This window comes from Dryobates pubescens, chromosome Z, assembly GCF_014839835.1.
Source record: "Dryobates pubescens isolate bDryPub1 chromosome Z, bDryPub1.pri, whole genome shotgun sequence".
Taxonomy (NCBI): Eukaryota; Metazoa; Chordata; class Aves; order Piciformes; family Picidae; genus Dryobates; species Dryobates pubescens.
In genome coordinates, this window is record NC_071657.1 from 48,730,273 (window position 1) to 48,749,413 (window position 19,141).

The 19,141-nt window shown below is 40.8% G+C and overlaps 2 protein-coding genes across 2 annotated transcripts in view; both read left to right on the plus strand.

Moving 5' to 3' along the window:
- Positions 1-5,320: 5,320 nt before the first annotated feature.
- Positions 5,321-7,379, plus strand: CER1 (cerberus 1, DAN family BMP antagonist). The gene is made up of 2 exons (XM_009904587.2): positions 5,321-5,845; positions 7,092-7,379. The coding sequence occupies exons 1-2, from the start codon at positions 5,321-5,323 to the stop codon at positions 7,377-7,379; spliced, it is 813 nt and encodes a 270-aa protein (XP_009902889.1).
- A 9,979-nt stretch (positions 7,380-17,358) lies between these two features.
- ZDHHC21 (zinc finger DHHC-type palmitoyltransferase 21) overlaps positions 17,359-19,141 on the plus strand; it is a 31,722-nt gene continuing 29,939 nt past the window's right edge. The window contains exons 1-2 of the mRNA XM_009904588.2: positions 17,359-17,444; positions 18,587-18,770. Coding sequence (XP_009902890.1) covers positions 18,617-18,770 — 154 coding nt within the window. The 5' untranslated portion in view covers positions 17,359-17,444; positions 18,587-18,616. The remainder of the gene's footprint in view (positions 17,445-18,586; positions 18,771-19,141) is intronic.

Below are 19,141 nucleotides of genomic sequence, written 5' to 3' on the forward strand. Positions count from 1 at the left end.
GCTTGTGCATACCTAAGTGGCACAATAGGTCATTCATCACTTTCTCCTGGATTGTGGGGGTGCTTTCTGCTCTCTATCCCTGTCTTCCAGTTCCAGGGGCTGAAGCCTCATGGAGCAACTTGTGTCATTGACAAATACTGTGGCAAAGTAGCTGTTCAGCAGCTCAGCCTTTTCCTTGCCTTTGGTCACCAGTTTCCTTCCCACACCCAGAAATGGGTGGACATTCTCCCTAGCCCTTCTCTTACTATTGACATATTTATAAAAGAAGTTTTTATTCTCTGTAGTGACACTGGCCAGATTGAGTTCTAGTTGAACTTTGGCCTTTTTGATTTTGTCCCTACATATCCTTGCAGCAACCCTGTACTCTTTTGAGTTGCCTGCCCCTTCATCCTTATTGCATGGCCCACTGTCCCCTACCTACCACAAGACAGTGGTATGCCATCACACTTTTCCACAAGTGTTCCAGGCTTGTCTCCAGTGAGCCCCTTCCAATCTAGTTTAAAGTCCTGTCAAAGAGCCTGGCCAACTTCCATGACAAAACCCTTCTCCCCTTACCAGCTAAACGCCTATGCACATATGCCAATATTGAAGTCTTGTTAATATTTGCACTGCATCTATAACCCAGTGCAGTTTAGATAGAAGTGTCCAGGCAACCCAATCATTCCAGTACTACTATTTACTTGTTACCTGTGTATTACAGAGGTGTCCTTAAAGCATTTGCAACATGTTTGCTGCTTGCAATGCAATGTCTTCTTTGTGAAGAACTGCAGAAGGAACCCTCTGTAGAAGTAATAAAATGATTTTGCTTATATTCTTGTTACAAAAAAGAAACTAACATGGTGAAGGATCTGGAGAACAGTCTCATGAGGAATGGCTGAGAGAGCCATGGTTGTTAATCTTGAGAAAAGGAGGCTCAGGGCAGGCCTTACCGCTCTCACAAATGGCTGAAAGGAGGTTGTAGTGAGGTGGGGGCTGGTCCCTTCTCCCTGGTAACAACTGATAGGACAAGAGGAAATTATCTGAAGTTGCACCAGAGGAGGTTTAGGTTGGATATTAGAAGAAAATTCGTGACTGACAGGGTTCTCAAACACTGGAATAGGCTCCCCAGGGAGGTGGCTGAATCACCACCCCTGAGGGTGTTCACAAGACACATAGGTGTGATGTTAAGGGACATGATTTAGCACCAGAGTTGGTAGACCTAGATAATGGTTGGACTCCATGACCCTGAAGGTCTTTTCTAACTGAAATGATTTTATGATTCCAAGTTGTTGTCTGTGCACCAAACCATGCCTCAGCAGCATCAGATAAGAAGGGCAGAGTATACCAACATACACAGACATACTTTTTTAAAAATTTCTTTCAGGGCAGAGTGGGGTAAAATTTAACTGAGACTTAAAAGCTAGCTTTCTTTGTTACATTGAAGGTGGTAGAATTTTTAAAGAAGGAAGGTAAACTGAGCCTTTCGGGCAATTACCTGTCAGTGCTGCAAACATACATGTGAGTAGTTTAATGCACTTTTGTTTATGTGATTTTTTTTCCCTTCTCTTTTTCTCTCACTAAATAATCATGGGAACTCAAGCAACAACCACAACCCACACACATAATGCATGAAACCATACGCAGCACATATATTACATTTCTGTGGTAACTCATTCACCCATGAAGTCCAAGGCAATGATCAGAGTATCAAGAAAAAATAGATAATAAAACAATCCCCCCACACCTCTTTCTCAACCCACCAACCATAAAACCAAAGGAAAAAAAATAATTTAGAAGTGGGTTTGTAAAATCAAAGTACAGCTTTTGATTTAACTCTGACGTCCATTTTTTCTGGGCCTTTATGATTTACTAATTAGACTGCAGATATATTTTGCAAGGCACTGTGTTGCTACAACTCATCAGCCAGCAATGTGCTGGCCAAGAAGGCCAATGCCATCCTGGGGTGGAATAGAAGGGCTGTGGTGAGTAGGTCAAGAGAGGTTCTGCTCCCCCTCTACTCTGCCATGGTGAGGCTGCATCTGGAATATTGCATCAAGTTCTTGGCCCCTCAGTTCAAGGACTTCAAAGAACTGCTTGAAAGAGTCCAGCTCAGAGCCACAAACATGATGAAGGGAGTGGAACATCATTATGAGGAGAGACTGAGGGAGGGAGGGCTCTGTAGCTTGGAGAGGAGGAGAGTGAGGGGTGACTTTATTCATGTTTATAAATACATAAAGGATGAATGCCAAGAGGATGGAGCCAGGCTCTGCTGGGGGATGCCCAATGACAGCACAAGGGGCAGTAGTGGAAGTTAAGGCATAGGAAGTTTCATGGAAACAGGATTTTTTTTTTTCCCTGTGAGGGTGACAGAACACTGAAACAGGCTGCCCAGGGGGCTGTGGAGTCTCCCTCTCTGAAAATATTCCTGTGTGATCTGCTCTAGGTGATTCTGCTCTGGCAGGGGGATTGGACTGGATGTCTCTCTCGATCACATTCCTACCTGAATTTATACACATTTGAAGTGTACAAATCATGTCTGAAAATTTGCCACAATTGAAAAACAGCTTACAGTCTGGAATTCATCATTTGCTTTCCTAAGCAAACTCAGACAGTATCAAACACTGGAATAGGCTGCCCTGGGAGGTAGTTGAGTCCCCATCCCTGAAGCTGCTTGAAACAGGCAGAGATGTGATGATGAGAGACATGATCTAACATCAGCTTTGGCAGAATTAGAGAATGTTTGAACCCAATGAGGGGTGGAGCACCTCTCATGTGGAGACAGACTGACAGACAGCTGTTCAGTCTGGAGAGGAGAAAGCTCTGAGGTGAACTTATTTTGGCCTTCCAGTATCCCAAGGCAGGGGGGAGAGGAGGTGGGGGCAGAACTAAAAGAAAGCTGGTGAGGGGCTTTTTAGGATGTTGGATAGTGATAGGACTAGGGGGAATGGAGCAAAACTAGAAGTGGGTAGATTCAGATTGGATGTTAGGAAGAAGTTCTTCCCCATGAGAGTGGTGACACACTGGCACAGGTTGCCCAGGGAGGTGGTGGAAGCCTCATCCCTGGAGGTTTATAAGGCCAGGCTGGATGTGTCTCTGAGCAATGTGATCTAGTGTGAGGTGTCCCTGCCTAAGGCAGGGGGGTTGGTACTAGATAATCCTTGAGGTCCCTTTCAACCCTAACAAGGATCAAGACCATAGCTGACACTTTCAAAAAGAAAGAGCTGGTATACAACTGATCTAAATTTAGAGAAAAGACATTCCCTGGCAAAGGGGGAAATAGTTGAAATAGGTAAAAGCAAAATGAAACAACACTTCTGTTGTGTTGCTATAATCACGATGGATTGTCTTTAACTTGTTTTAGTTAGTTTTGCATTTTTAAATTCTGAAGCAAAGAGCTGCAAAATCTATGTTGCTTCCAACAGGCAAAACTCATGTTTCAAAGACATTGCTCAATGTGTCAGACCTTTCCATGCCAGTATAATACAGTACAATACATAGGTCTAAGTATCGCCCCAGTCTTGTAACTCTGAGCAACTAAGGAGTGAAGAAAGAAAACTCAAAATGTAAAGTTCTTGTCTTTGATGATCACGGACCATATACTGGACATTTTAGTTCCAAAAGTCAGCTGCTTTAGTTCAATGTGTTGGTCAATAAAGATAGGATATGAGGATTCAAACTGCACTTCTAGGCTACTTATTTATCCATCACCAAATTAATTTTCTTGCCTCATTGAACGTATTTGTGTAAACATGACGTAAAGAATTTTGCATGCACACCTCACAACTGATCTTGTAGCAGATGCCAGTATTTTCTGTGATTTCACTCCTGATAACTGTGAGAGAATCTGTCCACCCAGTGCATACTTCAGACTTCACGAAGGCACCAAACCAGTGGCAGAAATAAATTGCTTTTGGCTGAAATTACAGAGCAAAAAAGCTAGTGATTAACAGCTGTGCTTCCCTTAATGAGATCTTCCCACTGAGATCAAGGCACAAATAAAGCTAATGTTGGCATGTGAACTCCAATCAAGAATATGATAAATTTTAACACAAGTTCTAGATCTCCATGAATTTTGTGCTAAAGTTATGTCTGTGCCTTGCAAGGATGTTGCTAGGCAAGTAGTTCGCTTTGACTATCAGGCAATAAACTAATTCCCCAGAAACAAAAGTCAAATAACTCCACATATCTAGTACAGACTAGCCAGTTTTCAAGAATAATGAACACATTAGCTACAAACTTAAGAGTCTATTGATAGATTCTTTCTGGTAGAAACAGAAGTGTGTAGATATTAGAGTACTTAAATGGCACATTATCTGAAGCACAATTTCCTTTCAGTATTTTCAGATTAGGATTAATGTTTGCTTCCTCTGTAGAATGTTGTATCCAATTTGTTTGTTTGTTTTGTTCTTACGTGTAGCATAGTGTGATAATTTTGCAAAAGATGCCTCTTGTTTAGGGTCTAGAAGTCCTGATATTTCTGTTGAGACATTGATGTCTGGAATTGTAAAATATGTCAGTTCCAACAAATTTTGCTTAAATCCTCATTTTGTTTACCAACTTTATAGGATGCCTGTAGTGGGTTTGGTGCCTAATGTAACAGCATTAGTTTACCTTTGAGAATCTAGAGCACAATGTTTCTTCCTGCTTTATTCTTGGCTAGTAGTATGTCTGCATACCCCAGCAGCTGCAAACCAGCTGTGAAGGAGGTAAAGCAAGGGCTTCCCTGCAAGCAAGCTGTCTGCATATTCCTCTGTGTATGTGAGCACCCATCTGCCAGTTTGCAGTGGCGCTGCTGCAGGCCTTGAATCATATCCCCAATATGAAATCCAAAATTACACTCAGCTTTTGAAAATGTGTGCTGACTTGACATCCAGCTTCACATTTTAGCAAACTTTAATTGGCTTGCCTCTTCCTGTTGTGATCAAGTAACAGTCCTTGTTTTGACAGTCTTTGGCTTTGTGGAATGGAAAATCAAAATACACAATGAAGACCACACTGAACAGGCTAATACACAACCTCAACTGTTTCCTTAATTCCTAGGCCTTAACTAGACAGGTTATCCAAACATTTCCTCCTGTTGACTCCTTCTGCTCCCCACACCATCCTGGGTTACTAGATTTCAGATAGGAATGTCTAATACACATAATCCAGATTAAAAGCAGAGTTTCATTAGCACAAGCTCCCCTATCATAATTGTAATCTACAGTAAATGAATGCAATTAGCAACAGCAGAATCTTCTCTAAGCCCTCCCTTCCTATGCATAAACTAACACCAGGCTCTCTTATAAAGCTAGGGCACTACGTTCACTGCAGCAGCATCAGGACTGCACTTTACAAGATCATGTCACTGCTTCCTCTTCAGCTGCTAGTGCTCTCATGTCTTGTAGCTACAGAGCCACAGGGCCATTCACTGCAGAAGAAAAGCAGGCGGCCATTTCAGCACTTTGTCTATCTAGACAGAAATCTGCCTGAAGGCAAGAGTTTTCGTGAGCTGGTACAGGAAAACTCAGTAGGTGTTGAGGAAACCCTGGGAGAGTCTAGTGTTTTTATAGCCATTCCACAGACAGCATCTGGAAATGAAAAGCGAGAGGAGAAAAAAATGTCTAGATTCATTCTTCCCAATGCAGAACTCCATGCAGTCCAAGACCTGAGAACATGGGCAACACCCAGAGAGATTTATCCTGTGGAAAACTCTCCATCCCACTATTCCAGCAAGAGGGAGGCTAAACCTCTCTATAGAAAAGATGCCAAGAAATTTTGGGACCACTTCATATTAAAGAAAAACTCTGCATCTGAAGAGGTTGTCCTGCCAATCAAGACCAATGAAATGCATGAAGAAAACTGCAGAACCCTGCCTTTTTCTCAGGTAAGAACAGGTATCCAGGATCAATAAATGTGTTCTTTCCCCTGCCTTTTACAATCAGCAACAAATGATACATGGGTTATTTAATTTGGTAAGTCCCAGGGACAGTAACACATGATAAGTAGCTGAAGAATACTACTGAAAAGGTTGGAAAAGTTTTAGACTGGTGTGCCAAACACTAAGCTTCAGCACTGGAAATCCACACATTCAATTTTCAGAGTTATATATACATATAACTACCTAAAACTACCACAATATATGCATACAATCAAAGTTCCAGGACACATGTTTACAGGAGAAGCTGGCTGTTTTCTTACAGCTGAGCAAGGATTCCTTTCTGCTGTATTAATTAGAAGACTGATGCACACATCTAATTCTGTACTAAGAATGCTGGAAAACGGGTAAATTGTCACATGCATGGATGAAGTGCTGTATTCCTTGTAAGCCCTTTATTCTCAAGTGTTTCCATAACCAGGGTCCCTCAAGGACCGTATTTTTTTGCATCTCTCACTAAATTTGTTTCACTAGAAAATGTAAATATAGCTGTGGCCTAGGAAGTTCTAACATTTTGCTTTTTCTACCATGTAATCTGGCAAGCTTTCTCCAGGATGGCTGCAGTTATGCCAATGTAAAAATGCTAACTTTAGTGCAGCTTTTTATGGCTTGGGAGTTGGCCATGCTCTCCTGATAAGAGGAACTGCTATTTGCAAACCAAGAGATTATAAGAACTTCCACGGCACTTTCATGATTTTCATAATAAAAGCCCTGCTAAAACCATGGTGCCTTTTCCACATGGAGACCATGATGTTATTATTATTATGATTAAAACTTTTATTATATTTTGGTTTACATACAAGAATATCAGGCCAAAATGGTGTTTTTAATCCTGCTAAATTGGCGAGACTGCTTAAACCTGTCAGAAATAAGAATTCAAAGACCAATTAACGGTAAATATGACAAATCCAGCTATTGAATTTCCTCCCAACAGGTCACAGAGACATTACTGAAGTAGATTTTGCCTTTGTTGTTCAAGCTAAGAATTGCCAATAGGAACACTAAAGTTTGCTTTTAAAAGCTCTTCTATTTTACTGCTTGCTTGATGTAAAAAATGAATTTGTTTAAAGTAAATGCTTTGAAAAGAAAATAATACAGTATTTCCTGTTTTGTTTTGTTTTTTTGCCATCATATGCTACTGCAAAATCTAGGGGCCATTCATGTATCAGAAACTTCAAATTGCTTTCTGTTTCAGGGTGTTACTCATGAGAGCTGTGAGAAGGTGATGGTAGAGAATAATCTGTGTTTTGGAAAATGTAATTCTTTTCACGTTCCTGGTCCAGATCATCTTTACACCTTTTGTTCTCATTGCTTGCCCAGCAAGTTCTCCATGAAGCGCTTGGATCTCAACTGCACCAGTTCTGTCCCAGTGGTCAAAGAAGTCATGATTGTAGAAGAGTGTAAATGTGAGACTCAGGTTAAAGACCCTGCAAATGGATCTCTGCTGTCAGACTTGCATGCAAATGTACATGAGCACAATTGACCTGTGCAAATTATCTCTTAACTCCTTGATCATAAGAAGCCCATGAAACCTATCAAAACCTAAAAGCTTGCATCACACAGGTACGCAGAAACAGTTTCTTCTTGAATTGTTTCTCTGCTTCCACAATAACTTTACCTTACATGTACCAGACATTGTCTTGGAGCTGTTAAAGAAATGAAGATGAGATTATGGAGGTCATGGGTAGAGTTCTAACTTTTATAAGGGAAATCTTGAAAAAAAAAATTTCCATCCTTCCTATCACTGTTTCTAGGATGGAGTAAACAACAGCTAAAGAACCAGCATGATTTACCTGTGTAAAATGCTAATGAATTGGCTGGTTTACATTGCCTTTGCTTACAGGGACTGCCAATACAGTGATGGTGGTAACACAGATGAGGCTTTAGTCTCTTCCTTGAAAAAACAGGTCCGCTTTTACATTGCGATAATGGCTGGTGAATGTAAAATATAAACGGACATAAGGCAGATAAAAAGCTGTGACTAGTTAAGGTCATTCTTATTGCTCCCAGTTGGAGTTCAGTTTGCAGTGAAAACTATTATAATTCACAATTTACACATATAGTGCTTGCAAAGGTTATTTTGCCACAGAAAGCACTTACTCTCTCTCTGCCTACTGTTGCACAGGAGAAAGTGTTACACAGCAGAAAGAGAAAAACAAAATTTTGAATTGTATATTTCCACCAAAAAAAAAATAATTAATGGATTGATGCTTATTATTATTAAAATTCACTGTGGCAAGACAATGCACTTTTCCCATTCTGCTTTAACATTGACAGTCACTTCAAGATAAAGTTTAAGAAATATTCTCAACACCTAAACTAAAGCAGAAAAGGCATTTGCATGACAGAAAATTTGCAGAAGGTTTTCATCAGCATGGCAGCTGAGAAAACTCTGCTAGGGAAAGGTCTGAATGTAGTGCTAGCCAACACAGCATGAGGGGCTGTTAGCTGAACTGTTAGCTTCTGTGCTCTCTTCAGCTGCCTCTCCCCAGATTTGTCTTGCAGACCTGGCACATTAGACAACAATCAGCTTCCTTCAAGTAGATTTCTAACCCAGCACCTTCAGTCCTCTGGGAATCTGCTTCATTGCTAGTGACAGACTCTCAGCCCTGGGTCACTGCTGTGAAATTATCCACAGGCTTGGTGGCCCTTTTTTTTTGTTTTCTGGGGGGGGTGGTGGAGGGGAGGAGGGGGGTGTGGTGGTGGTGGCAGTATTGGAAATCAGTACTAATACAGATGTTCAGTTAAAAGGTTGGGTACATTATTCCTTGATTTGAATTGAAATGTGATGAGAAGTATCTTAATGTCCTGTTCAAAAAAACATGTTCAGTATGGCTTTCAAATGCAAGGCTCATGTTTAATATTTACTGAAATGTGCATCTGAATGATATTCTGATACTGGATCTGAACTGCTGCAATAGCTGTTTGCTTCTGCAGATCACTTGCAATGACTGAACTCATCGCTATCTTTCATTATACATAAACCTGTTTTTAAATAATAAAAATTGTACACTAAAATGGAAGAAAGTCTTCTCTGTGATGGCTATTCGTATGTTATGGCACAATACATGATGTCATTCTAAGTAATAAACTGTCAAGGTCTTATCATCCCTGTATTGAAGGCAATAAAGGAAATACTCGTTTTAACGTAATATTTATTCTAGTTTTATATCGCTAATTGATATTCTCTAGCACTCATATTCAGAGATTTACCTTCACCTACTAGGCTTCATGGAGCACAAATGGGCTCAGGTTATGTGCAAAGCAAGGGAGGTATTTCTAACAGGCAAAGTAGCACTAGTTAGCAATAATTTCAGAGAACAAAGTAATTATATATGGCTTATGCTTTTTCCCTTGTCACTGGGCAAGTCCAATAGCACAGCCAGCCCTAGTGACTGGTGCTTTGCTAAAGCATGCTGTATGCAAGAAGAGAGGCTAGGAAACAACTTCCTACCTTATATGAAGTTCAAGCCTCAGCACCTTATCAAGATTTTGTGAGCTATTGTGTGTGCTCAAGCATTACTGCAGTCAAGGAAAGCTATTCATGTAAAGAGTCTTAGTGTGAATTTGCACAGCTTAAAAGTAGGTGAAAAGAGGTAATGACAGCTGTAGTAATTGCTAATTAGATTAGTGCTGTAGGTTTTTTGGATTAATGCTTAATTAACACAGCAATGACTGCTTGCATGTAATTAGCACAGTATTCTGCAAAATCAAGGATGTATTAATTGGATCAGATTTATCAGCCTTTGAAAATTCCATTTTAGGAATAAGTTGTGTGCTGGAGCTAGCAGGGGCTTGCTTTCCCTGCACAACTATGATGGTCTCTACTAGCATAATGGCATAAATCAGAAAGGTGAGGGGTCTGTCCACACCATCATATGGATTCTTCCAGTAGTAATGCCATGATAGCAGCAAGCCTGCATGACCTTTGATTTAGTTGTGTCCATTCAGAGGATGCATGTATCTGCAATGAAAGCTTTTCCAATGTAACTATGCTTACAATGGAAGCACTGTTACTGTCATCTGTTCTGTTTCAGAGAGCACTATTTCTCCTTCTGCAAACCTACCTTAATGAACAAAACAAAGCCACAGTTGCAGAAAAATGAAAATTCACCTCAATCCCAACTTTTGCCATTTGATTTGAACTGTTGCCTCTTTTCTGAACAGGTGTGCTTTATCTTAAAAATAATTGAAGGGAGGTACTGTTTATTCTAATCACTTAAGCAAAATAAATCTTTAGTGCAGGTTATTCTCTTAAGGGTTTTACGCAACTGGTTTTAATACCTGTAATTACATCAGACACTAGAGTTACCTCAACCTCTTATCAAATTCTGCACAGCCATGTATCTCAGGGAAAAGTCTCTGAAGCTGCATTCAGGGCTTCATGCTGTGCTTGCTACTTGGCTCACCATTTATGAAATATTCACAGCTAACCTTAACGCTGTCAGCTAACAAGCTTTATCATGCGTTACTGACAGGTGATGGCATCCCTTCTGGTACTTTCTCCTAAATGTACTAGCTCCTTGCTGCAACAGCTAGATGATAAGATTCCCTACTCAGAGAGAAGCTCCCCACTAGCCTGAACCACTGCATAATCACATCTGGGATATATTTAGGAATAGAATAGAATAGAATAGAATAGAATAGAATAGAATAGAATAGAATAGAATAGAATAGAATTAACCAGGTTAGAAAAGACCTTCGAGTGCAGGATGGTGCTTGTGAAGAGGTGTGGGGTTGAGGGTACCTCAGGTCCTCCATCAGGCAGCTTACCAGTAGAAACAGGAAACATTATAGTGAATTATAAATATTTTGCATTTGCTGTTTTGGTAAACCTAACTCCTTAGGTATCTGGTATACAGGCACCAAGCTCAGCTCCCCCTAAATCTCTCCGTGACAGCTGCACACACTCCCTCTTCTCAGATGAGAAAGAAAAGAGATGAAAAGGCTATGTAGTTGTCTGAAAGAGAGCTGGCATGTATGTAAGCTCCTGTCTGAAAATAAGGCAGTATCTCAGTTAACTCTCTGCTGAAGGTGGTTCAAACCCACCTTGAACTGCAATAGACATGAAAGGATTTGATCAGTCTGTTGTTCTGCCTAGACTTCAGACAGTAATTCCTGAAGGGAGAGAGGTGTTACTAAAGTTAATGCTATAGATCATCTGTAACTGGACACTAAGTGAGTAGAGCTCTTCATGCCACTGAAGTGCCTTGGATGAAAATCAACTCTCTAAATTAGACTACTGCCTGGTCTCGCTTAGCCCCCATATCTGGGGCTACTACTGAAGTAGACATTGGAAAAGCTATCTTGCCTTTGGGTTTTCTGGTGATCAGGCCAGAGAGAAAATGGAATCCGAGACTTACTTGCCTTTATATCTATTGCCTCATTTTCATCAGGTGACATTGCAAATGACAAAACTTCAGGGCCAGGACAGATTTTGTTTCAGCACAGTATGTCATCAACACAGACTTCTATCGTCATGACATGGATTGATCTCCACAATACGAAGAAATCTGGTCTGCTCCTATTCTAGAGCTAACAAGCGGCTCCTGTGTGCACCATCAAGGTTTGCAAGCAAGTGAGCAATTAAACGGTGCTGCAGAAAAGAAGTGGCAGTAACAAACTACACAATTTAGGATCTAAGAAGGTGAATACTGATGAGAAGGATAATTTCTCAGCACAGATTATCTGCGTAAAGGCAATGTCTCTTCTGTACATAAAGGGAGACAACTGGGCTCAAAATGAATCTTAGAAAACAGTCCATGAACTAAGGGGTCTTGCAAGCAGTAAGAATCACAGGGATCACAGTCCATGCCTCCTTTGTCCACGTCCTCTCCACAACAGAGCATCATCTGTTGCTGCACATGGCTTGATTTTAGCATACTGATTTAATATTTACAGAGTGCCAGTAAAATTTATATGATGACAGCTGGTGGCTCCTGCAGTAATTTATAAACAGCAACAATAAGACAGACATCAGAAACTCCAAGAGGAATTCTATGCAATACGCAGCAATACTTAGCTTTGAAGAGTGTATTTTTCTAATTTAGTAGAATTTTAATAATCTTTGCCACATTGGACTTTACGTAAGGCCCATATTATGCAAATTGAGTATTTCCCCTAGGTATGCTTTTTCCTTCAGCATAGAGTTCACCACAAGGACTCATTATCTGTGTGGATTTGAATCTCTGGCAAAAGTGTCAGGCAACTTCTGTAGTCTGAGCTTTTGCAGGTTCCTTTGGGAAGTACAACACAATTGCCTGCTTTTCTTCCTGCACTGTGCTTCCCCCATAGAAATATGAGCAAATGAGAACTGTTGTGCTGATGACTGAGACAGAACAGACTACTGCCCATGCTCTACCACCTATGTTTACTCTGCACATACACAAGCAGAAGAGTAAAATGCAGTATGTCTAACAAGTCTACAGCTGTAACAGCTAGCCATTAGTGTACCATTGCAGAAACAAATGTGCATAGTATTTGACTAGAAGATTACATTATTGACTAATTATTTTTTCATTCTACAACAAATCTTCCTTGGTCATATTATTCCTCTTTGCATGCCTTTAAATTTAATTTCCCAAGTCCTTGGTTTCTCCACTCATGGTTGGTTTTCTACAGTTATTCTTCAAATCAGTGATAAGTTTTCCCAGTTTGTCTTTTAGATATTGGCATCAATTAATATGTGGAATTTGTCATAGACTAGAGGCAATGACTGTTTTTTATTATAAGAGCCTTCCCAACGTTTTTTAATAGTTCAATTAATACGTTTAATAGTTCAATTAATACGTTTGTTCTTTTCAGTGTTACCTGTTCCTAGGGAAATACATACATTGTTCTTGAGGAAGCACTTCATGCTGGCATGCTGGCATGCACTTCATTCTCTTTTCGGACAACCTGGAGTTCCTGCTGATATGTATTTTCAGGTCAAAGCAACTTTTGCTTGAAATGTTAACAGTTGCTCTGCATCACAGAAAATTGTGGACACTAAACTAAATCAGGACAAGGGCCAAAAGTCTTGACAAAAGTTTGAAATCCACCTAAACACTAAATCTGCTTTATGGGTACTCTTTTCAGAATAATCATAACTAGGTTTCAGAAAGACTTTTTAGATTTTTATCAGTAATAACAGTCTTCTACGTTAGTGATTACTACATCACCCTTCAAGCATTTCATCCATTATTGTGTAGCAAAAGTACTCCAGGGCAGCAGTTCAATCGGTGGGAACCATGCCACTCGGACAGATGGGGATACTGTTAGGTAGCCAAAAGTTCATGTATGTACATCAGCAATGGGTGCTCAAGGCAGGATTCCCAGCTGGGAACACTGAAAATGCTGTCCATTACAGGCTCTCTGTGGCTCTAAGCACCTGCTAATCCCTTGAGGGTCAGAATTTGTCTTTTAAAGATTGGCTTCTGTGCCCATGTAAAGGCCCTCTGTGAGCAAGCAGCACAGCATAGCAGAGACCAGGTGTCACAAAAATTCTGCAACTGACCAAGAAGAGTGGCAAGAATGCAAAGCGTACAGGTGTAATTCTTTTATACAACCAGAACTAATCCACATACGCATTTCAAATTGGAACACACTGAACATTTGCATACTGCTCTTAGACCTTACAAGCCTTCAAGTATGACATGATTTGATTTGACCACTCACTACTTAACATGCATGTACTACTATTTTAAAAAACTGTATTTTTATGATACCCTCATCTATCTGCATCATTCTGGATTTTGGAATCCCTGGAGTCCTTATTAGTCTTGCTACAGTTATATGGCAGATGAGGGTTTCACAGAAGCACTGAGACTGGAATGCTAACATTATTTTGATAGTCCAGGGATGGTGTGGCTCAGTTGGTAGCACATAAGACCCTTAATGGGGAAGCTTGTGAGTTCAAGCCTGCAGTGGGCACTATTGTCCTCCCTACTCTAGTCATGGGGTCTGTGGTGACAGGTTGGACTCGATGATCTTTGAGGTCTCTTCCAACCTTGGTGATACTGAATACTTTCTTCTTTCAGAGTTGATGACTTTTAAGATTCTGAGAAACAAAATGTCCTTATCTTCAAAGTAGGGGCTACCCTTAGCCTCCTTGAAGCAGACTTAACCATGATCATTCAAAAGCAACATACCTATCTCTGAAGACAGCTAACACAACTTCATACTGTAAAGACAATGTTATACTATATAAAGACTGCTACAATAGTTAAGGGGTGAAATTCTCCTAAGAGGACCCTGGTGATAAAGCAAAAGCCATGCCCGCATAGCCTATGTTTTACCAGGAATTGCAGAGACTACAGTGATGCAAAAGAGAGCACTCGACCAGCATCTGCGTTCAGACACGGGTGTGCGTCGCAGAGGTTCAACAACGGGGGAAGACAACTGCACGACCAAAAGCGGGTGGGGCTGAGAGATTTTCACAAGCTCCAGCCGAGCGGAGACAGTGCCACCTGCGCGAACACTTCACAGACTTTAACAGTATGTGCTAAAGCAGCTCAGCACCCAGCGAACCCGCGTCAAGGTCGTTCAGCAAACAGAACGCCAGACCGCGCCGCGCGGAGCAGCACTCCACCTCTCTCCCGCTACGCTCCGGCCCCACCGCCGGCGCGCTCTCAGCGTGCATGCGCAGCGCACAGCGGAAGCGGAAGCCAAAGGTGCCGCTGCGGCGGCAGGCACGCGCCGCAAGGTGGTCCCTACGGTTGCTGTGGAGAGCAGGGGGCGCGAGTGCGCGGCCCCGCCTTTCTCCGCCTGGTCTCGCCCAACGGTTTGTTCCGCCTCGTGGGCCGCGGGGGGGTGGGAACGACGGGGCAGCAATCGAGGTGTCGAGCAGGAGGGGCCGCGGGAGGGGCCGGTGCCCTGAAGACTGTCCCGGGGGCCAGGCGTCTTCGGGAATCTGGTGCCCGAGCGCTGCTCCTGACTCGGGCCTGCTGAGGAGAGGTCTCTCTTGCTCATCCTGTGTGAGGTGGCCCGAAGACGCCGGATGCCCCTCGAGCTGCGTTTTGGCGTGGTGCTGAGAGACCTAGAGTTCTTACTTGACTGGGGGAGGTTAGGCTTTCTCTGGGGTGCCTTGAGTAGCTGCCCTTCACTAGGTGAAGGTAGTCTTCATAGATTTGTGATGAGTGAGGGCGTAGCGCGTATACATTAATACTATGCCGTGCCCCGGTCCAAGCCTGTGTGGCATGTTTCATGAACGCCATATATATGTTTACAGGTATGCCTTGCAAGATCCTATCAATGAAAAATAGGTGGGTGGGAATGGCTCACCTACCCTAACCAACCTGTTAGCAGTCACCTCACAGCTGCGTAGTGCCAAGGTCTCTACAAACAACCGTCTATGGTACAAGCATACGTAATGTCAGGTACAAGTGGGGTTTTGTAATGGCAAAAAAATGCTGCTGTTTGTATTAACTGGGTATTCAGATAATGCTTTTGTTAAACAGAAGAGCTGCAAAAGTCAAAGTAGTGATTCTGTTCTGCCACTTGACAACATCACAAAAGTGACTTCTTTAAAATGCAGTTGAAAGTAATGTGGTTGTTTGGCTCAAGTCCACTTTTTTCCTTTCTTTTTTTTTTTTTTTCTGATGAATTGTATCTTCACTTTTAATGCTTACGATTTTGAAAAAGTAACATCTAAAACCACAGGTGGATCTGCAAATCGTTGGAAGCTGTTGATTGCTATGGCATTATCCTGGCTACCACAAATACAGCAAGCGTATCTCTCAAATTGCTATCCTCTGTTCCTTTTTGTCTGGATGTTCCTTTAATGTCTGAATTTCTTAGCATACAGACTGGAGAAGAGGATGGAGTGTTTTTCTCACTCCAAAAGTGTATTTTATAGAGCATACTATTTTGCAATTTTCATGGGAGTCTTAAAACTGTGTATCATAGTGAATGCTCATCTCTGTAATTCTGGACTTGTTTTAAGAACTCGGGAAAACAATTCTGGAAGGCAGATTTCACATGTGCTACTTTTCTTGCTGAATTAGAAGTCCAGGGCTAACATGAGGCAGATGCATAGAATTTTGGGTTCTATTTCTGTACCAGTGTGACAGCCATAGAAGTGCAAGGATCAAGATGTCACTAGAGCCAATTGCTAGACTTAGGATGACAAATTGAGTAGTGCTTGTGTTTGGTTTATTGATGAAACAGAATTTTCTAAGTAGGTTTGGAACAGTCTTGATGAAAGATTGTATACTTCTAAAATTTGCATTCAAATGAGTCTATTAAAACAGTCTTTATTTCACGATAACATTTCTGATTAGTGCAAAGCTTTTGCATTCCTCAGAGGTGACTTCCCACCTGCCTGATTGTTATGTGGTCTTATTGTTCAGTGGAAGTCATATTGGAGATGATGGAGATTTATGGTGAACAAATACTGAGTTTATTATATAATTAATTGAACTGGATGCTGTCCAGGCATCCTGTAGTAAAAGTGTTTTTAGAAGGGTGACAACAATTCTTGGTAATGGAGAAAAGGTTCAGTCAGGTTTGCGTAAATCTGAAGCTTTTCAAAGCCACAGCTACTGTTTCAAAGCCAAAGCTACTGCTTTATTTGTTTTTAGTTATAAAATTTTTCTATAAATTAAGATAACAGGGAAGGTAACCACAAACCCTCCAGGTGAGTACTCTTTGGAAAATTTTTAGGCACTGCATGCATGAATACTGAGTGTGTACGTCTCTCTCTTTTACTTAATTTTTTCTTTTCAACTGATTTGTTTGTAAACCTGCTTATAGACTTTTTTCCTCTACATATTATAGTTATTCTAATCAGAAATGGTGCATCCTGAAGAACAAAGTTATTTTAGATCAGTCCTCCTTTCTTTTTGATACTGTATTTGCAAGAGTAAATTGAGATTATTTGTTTAAGTGTGTTTAAGAAGCGAATACTGTGCATTCAGTTAATCTGTGAGTTAAATAGGAATCTAACATTTTCTATCTAATAATAAGAATATGCATATTAGGTTTTCTTTATCCCTTCCCCTCCACCTTAGACTTTTATTATATTGTATGTAATTGTATTTTGCTGGAGGAAGTCAATATATTAACATTATTTGTGCAGTATTGCTGACAAAAGTATAATGAAAAGTTATAAAAGCTATCATTATAGTAGGCATACAGGGAGAAAGTGTATCACAGTTTAAAATAGCTGAAACAAACTGACAGCATTACAGTTTTATGTAGACCTTTCTCTGAACACTCATATCCTTTTAACACTTCATCCCAAAGACAGGACCTAGAATTGAAGTTTTGAGGAGTACTAGTCAGAGTCAGCATACCAATTCAGACATGAGAGGCAAATTTTCTGGATATATCTGTGAACAGCTTGAAAGGAACCTCTGCTTAGAGAGTTGAGGTATGAAGAACAGAATAGAAGATTATTTGTTGCAGACTGCCTTTCAAACCAGTGATGATGATTGCTTGAGTATCACACTTTTCTCATATCTATTTCAGAAAAGAGACAGAAGATGATGATGATGAAAAACCTCCCTTTAATAATAATGGAGCTTTTTGTTGCGTAGTTTGAACTTAATTGTGGAGCTTGTCATCAAAGGTATGGGTTTGGGGTTGTGTGTGTTGGTTTTGGTTTGGAGTTAGTTATAAAAGTGAATATTGTCATGCAAACAATAAAGTTAGCAATTGAGTTGCTGGAAGGCCTCTATAAGGTCTTTCTGAAGCCTTTTCTTCAGGCTCAGCAGTCCCAACTCTCACAGCCTGTCACCATAAGAGAGGTGCTCCATCCTCTGGACCCACTTCAAGAGCTCAAGCGTCCTTGTGTTGGAGGCCACAAATGGCGGCACAATTGGATGCAATACTCCAGGTGGGGGCCTCACAAGAGCAGAGTAGAGGGGGAGAATCACCTCGCTTGTCCTGCTGGTCACACTTTTTTTGATGCAGCCCGGGACACAGTTGGCCTTCAGGGTTGCAAGTGCATGTTGCTGGCTCATGTTGAGTTTTTCCTCAACTGACTCAATGATCTGCATGAAAGATGTCAGAATAGTATGATTCCTTTCTCTATTGGTTTGTTATAAATGTCACAAAGGAGTTTTTTAAGCAGGGATAAAATGACAATCCCCCATGGCAGGGGGGTTGGAACTAGATGATCCTTGTGGTCCTTTCCAACCCTGACTGATTCTATGATTCTATGACAAATTTCTTACTAGTCTTGTGACTATTTTAGCACACAAGCTTTTAAAAAAATCATCTTGAAATATATTTGGGAGACTGTTGCAGGTAAGTGGGATGAGTCCTTGTAAAACATAAATCAATCCCTCTATTTCTTACTTGCTTTATAACCTTTGTTTATTTTGAAGGAAGACATCCTTTCTGTTTATATCCTTTGCTACTGCCAGCTGGCTGACAGTTGCTTGATTTTCCCATGCCTTAGCAGATTTCCTGGGTACTTGTATGACTTACGTCTTGCTGATAAATACTACTTTTTAGTGAGAAACATCTAATTATTGAAATTGTAAGAAAAAATTATCTACTTGGCACTGAAGCAATGTATGTGAAATGTCTGTACATTGCAATTTAATTTCTTAAATCAGGAGGTGACTGTTTCTTTGGCTGTTTTTTTCTCTTCCTGTTTGAGTGTATGTGGAACCCTGTACATAGCATGGTACTAGTTAATTTACTCTTTTTTTTTTCCCCTTTATTTTATTAATTTATATCTCTAGGATACATTTTTTTCCCCAGGTTGTGCAGATAATTACCTGTTTGTGCTCAATGGGAAGACGAATTCACTTTGTCGTTGACCCTCGGGGTTGGTGCTGCATGGGCCTGATTATCTTTGTCTGGCTGTACAATACAATCTTCATTCCAAAAGTCATCCTTTTTCCTCACTATGAAGAGGGACATATTTCAGTTGTGGCAATTTTGTGTAAGTCAATTTAACCTAGTCCTTTTTTTGACTAGTGAAAGTAGTATCTCTGAGCAATGGTTCACATATATGGGAATGGTCAGAAAAGAAACAAAAAAGTTGGAGGATAGAAATAAAGGGTAAGAGTGCTGGGATGCATCCTACATTTTTATTCTGAAAAGCTGAGACATTAATTTCAAAGGTGTTACGATAAAACTTCCTTGTGTGGAAACAGGAGGACTGTCAGTAAGGATTTCAGATCCTGTAGCTAGAACTTAATGATACAATTTCAGGCCAACAACTCTTAGTGTTTGTCAGAATTTGGAGTGGTAGTATTAGTGGTTGACAAACAGAGTTTTGTAAGTTTTGTCATACATCACTGGATGGGTCAA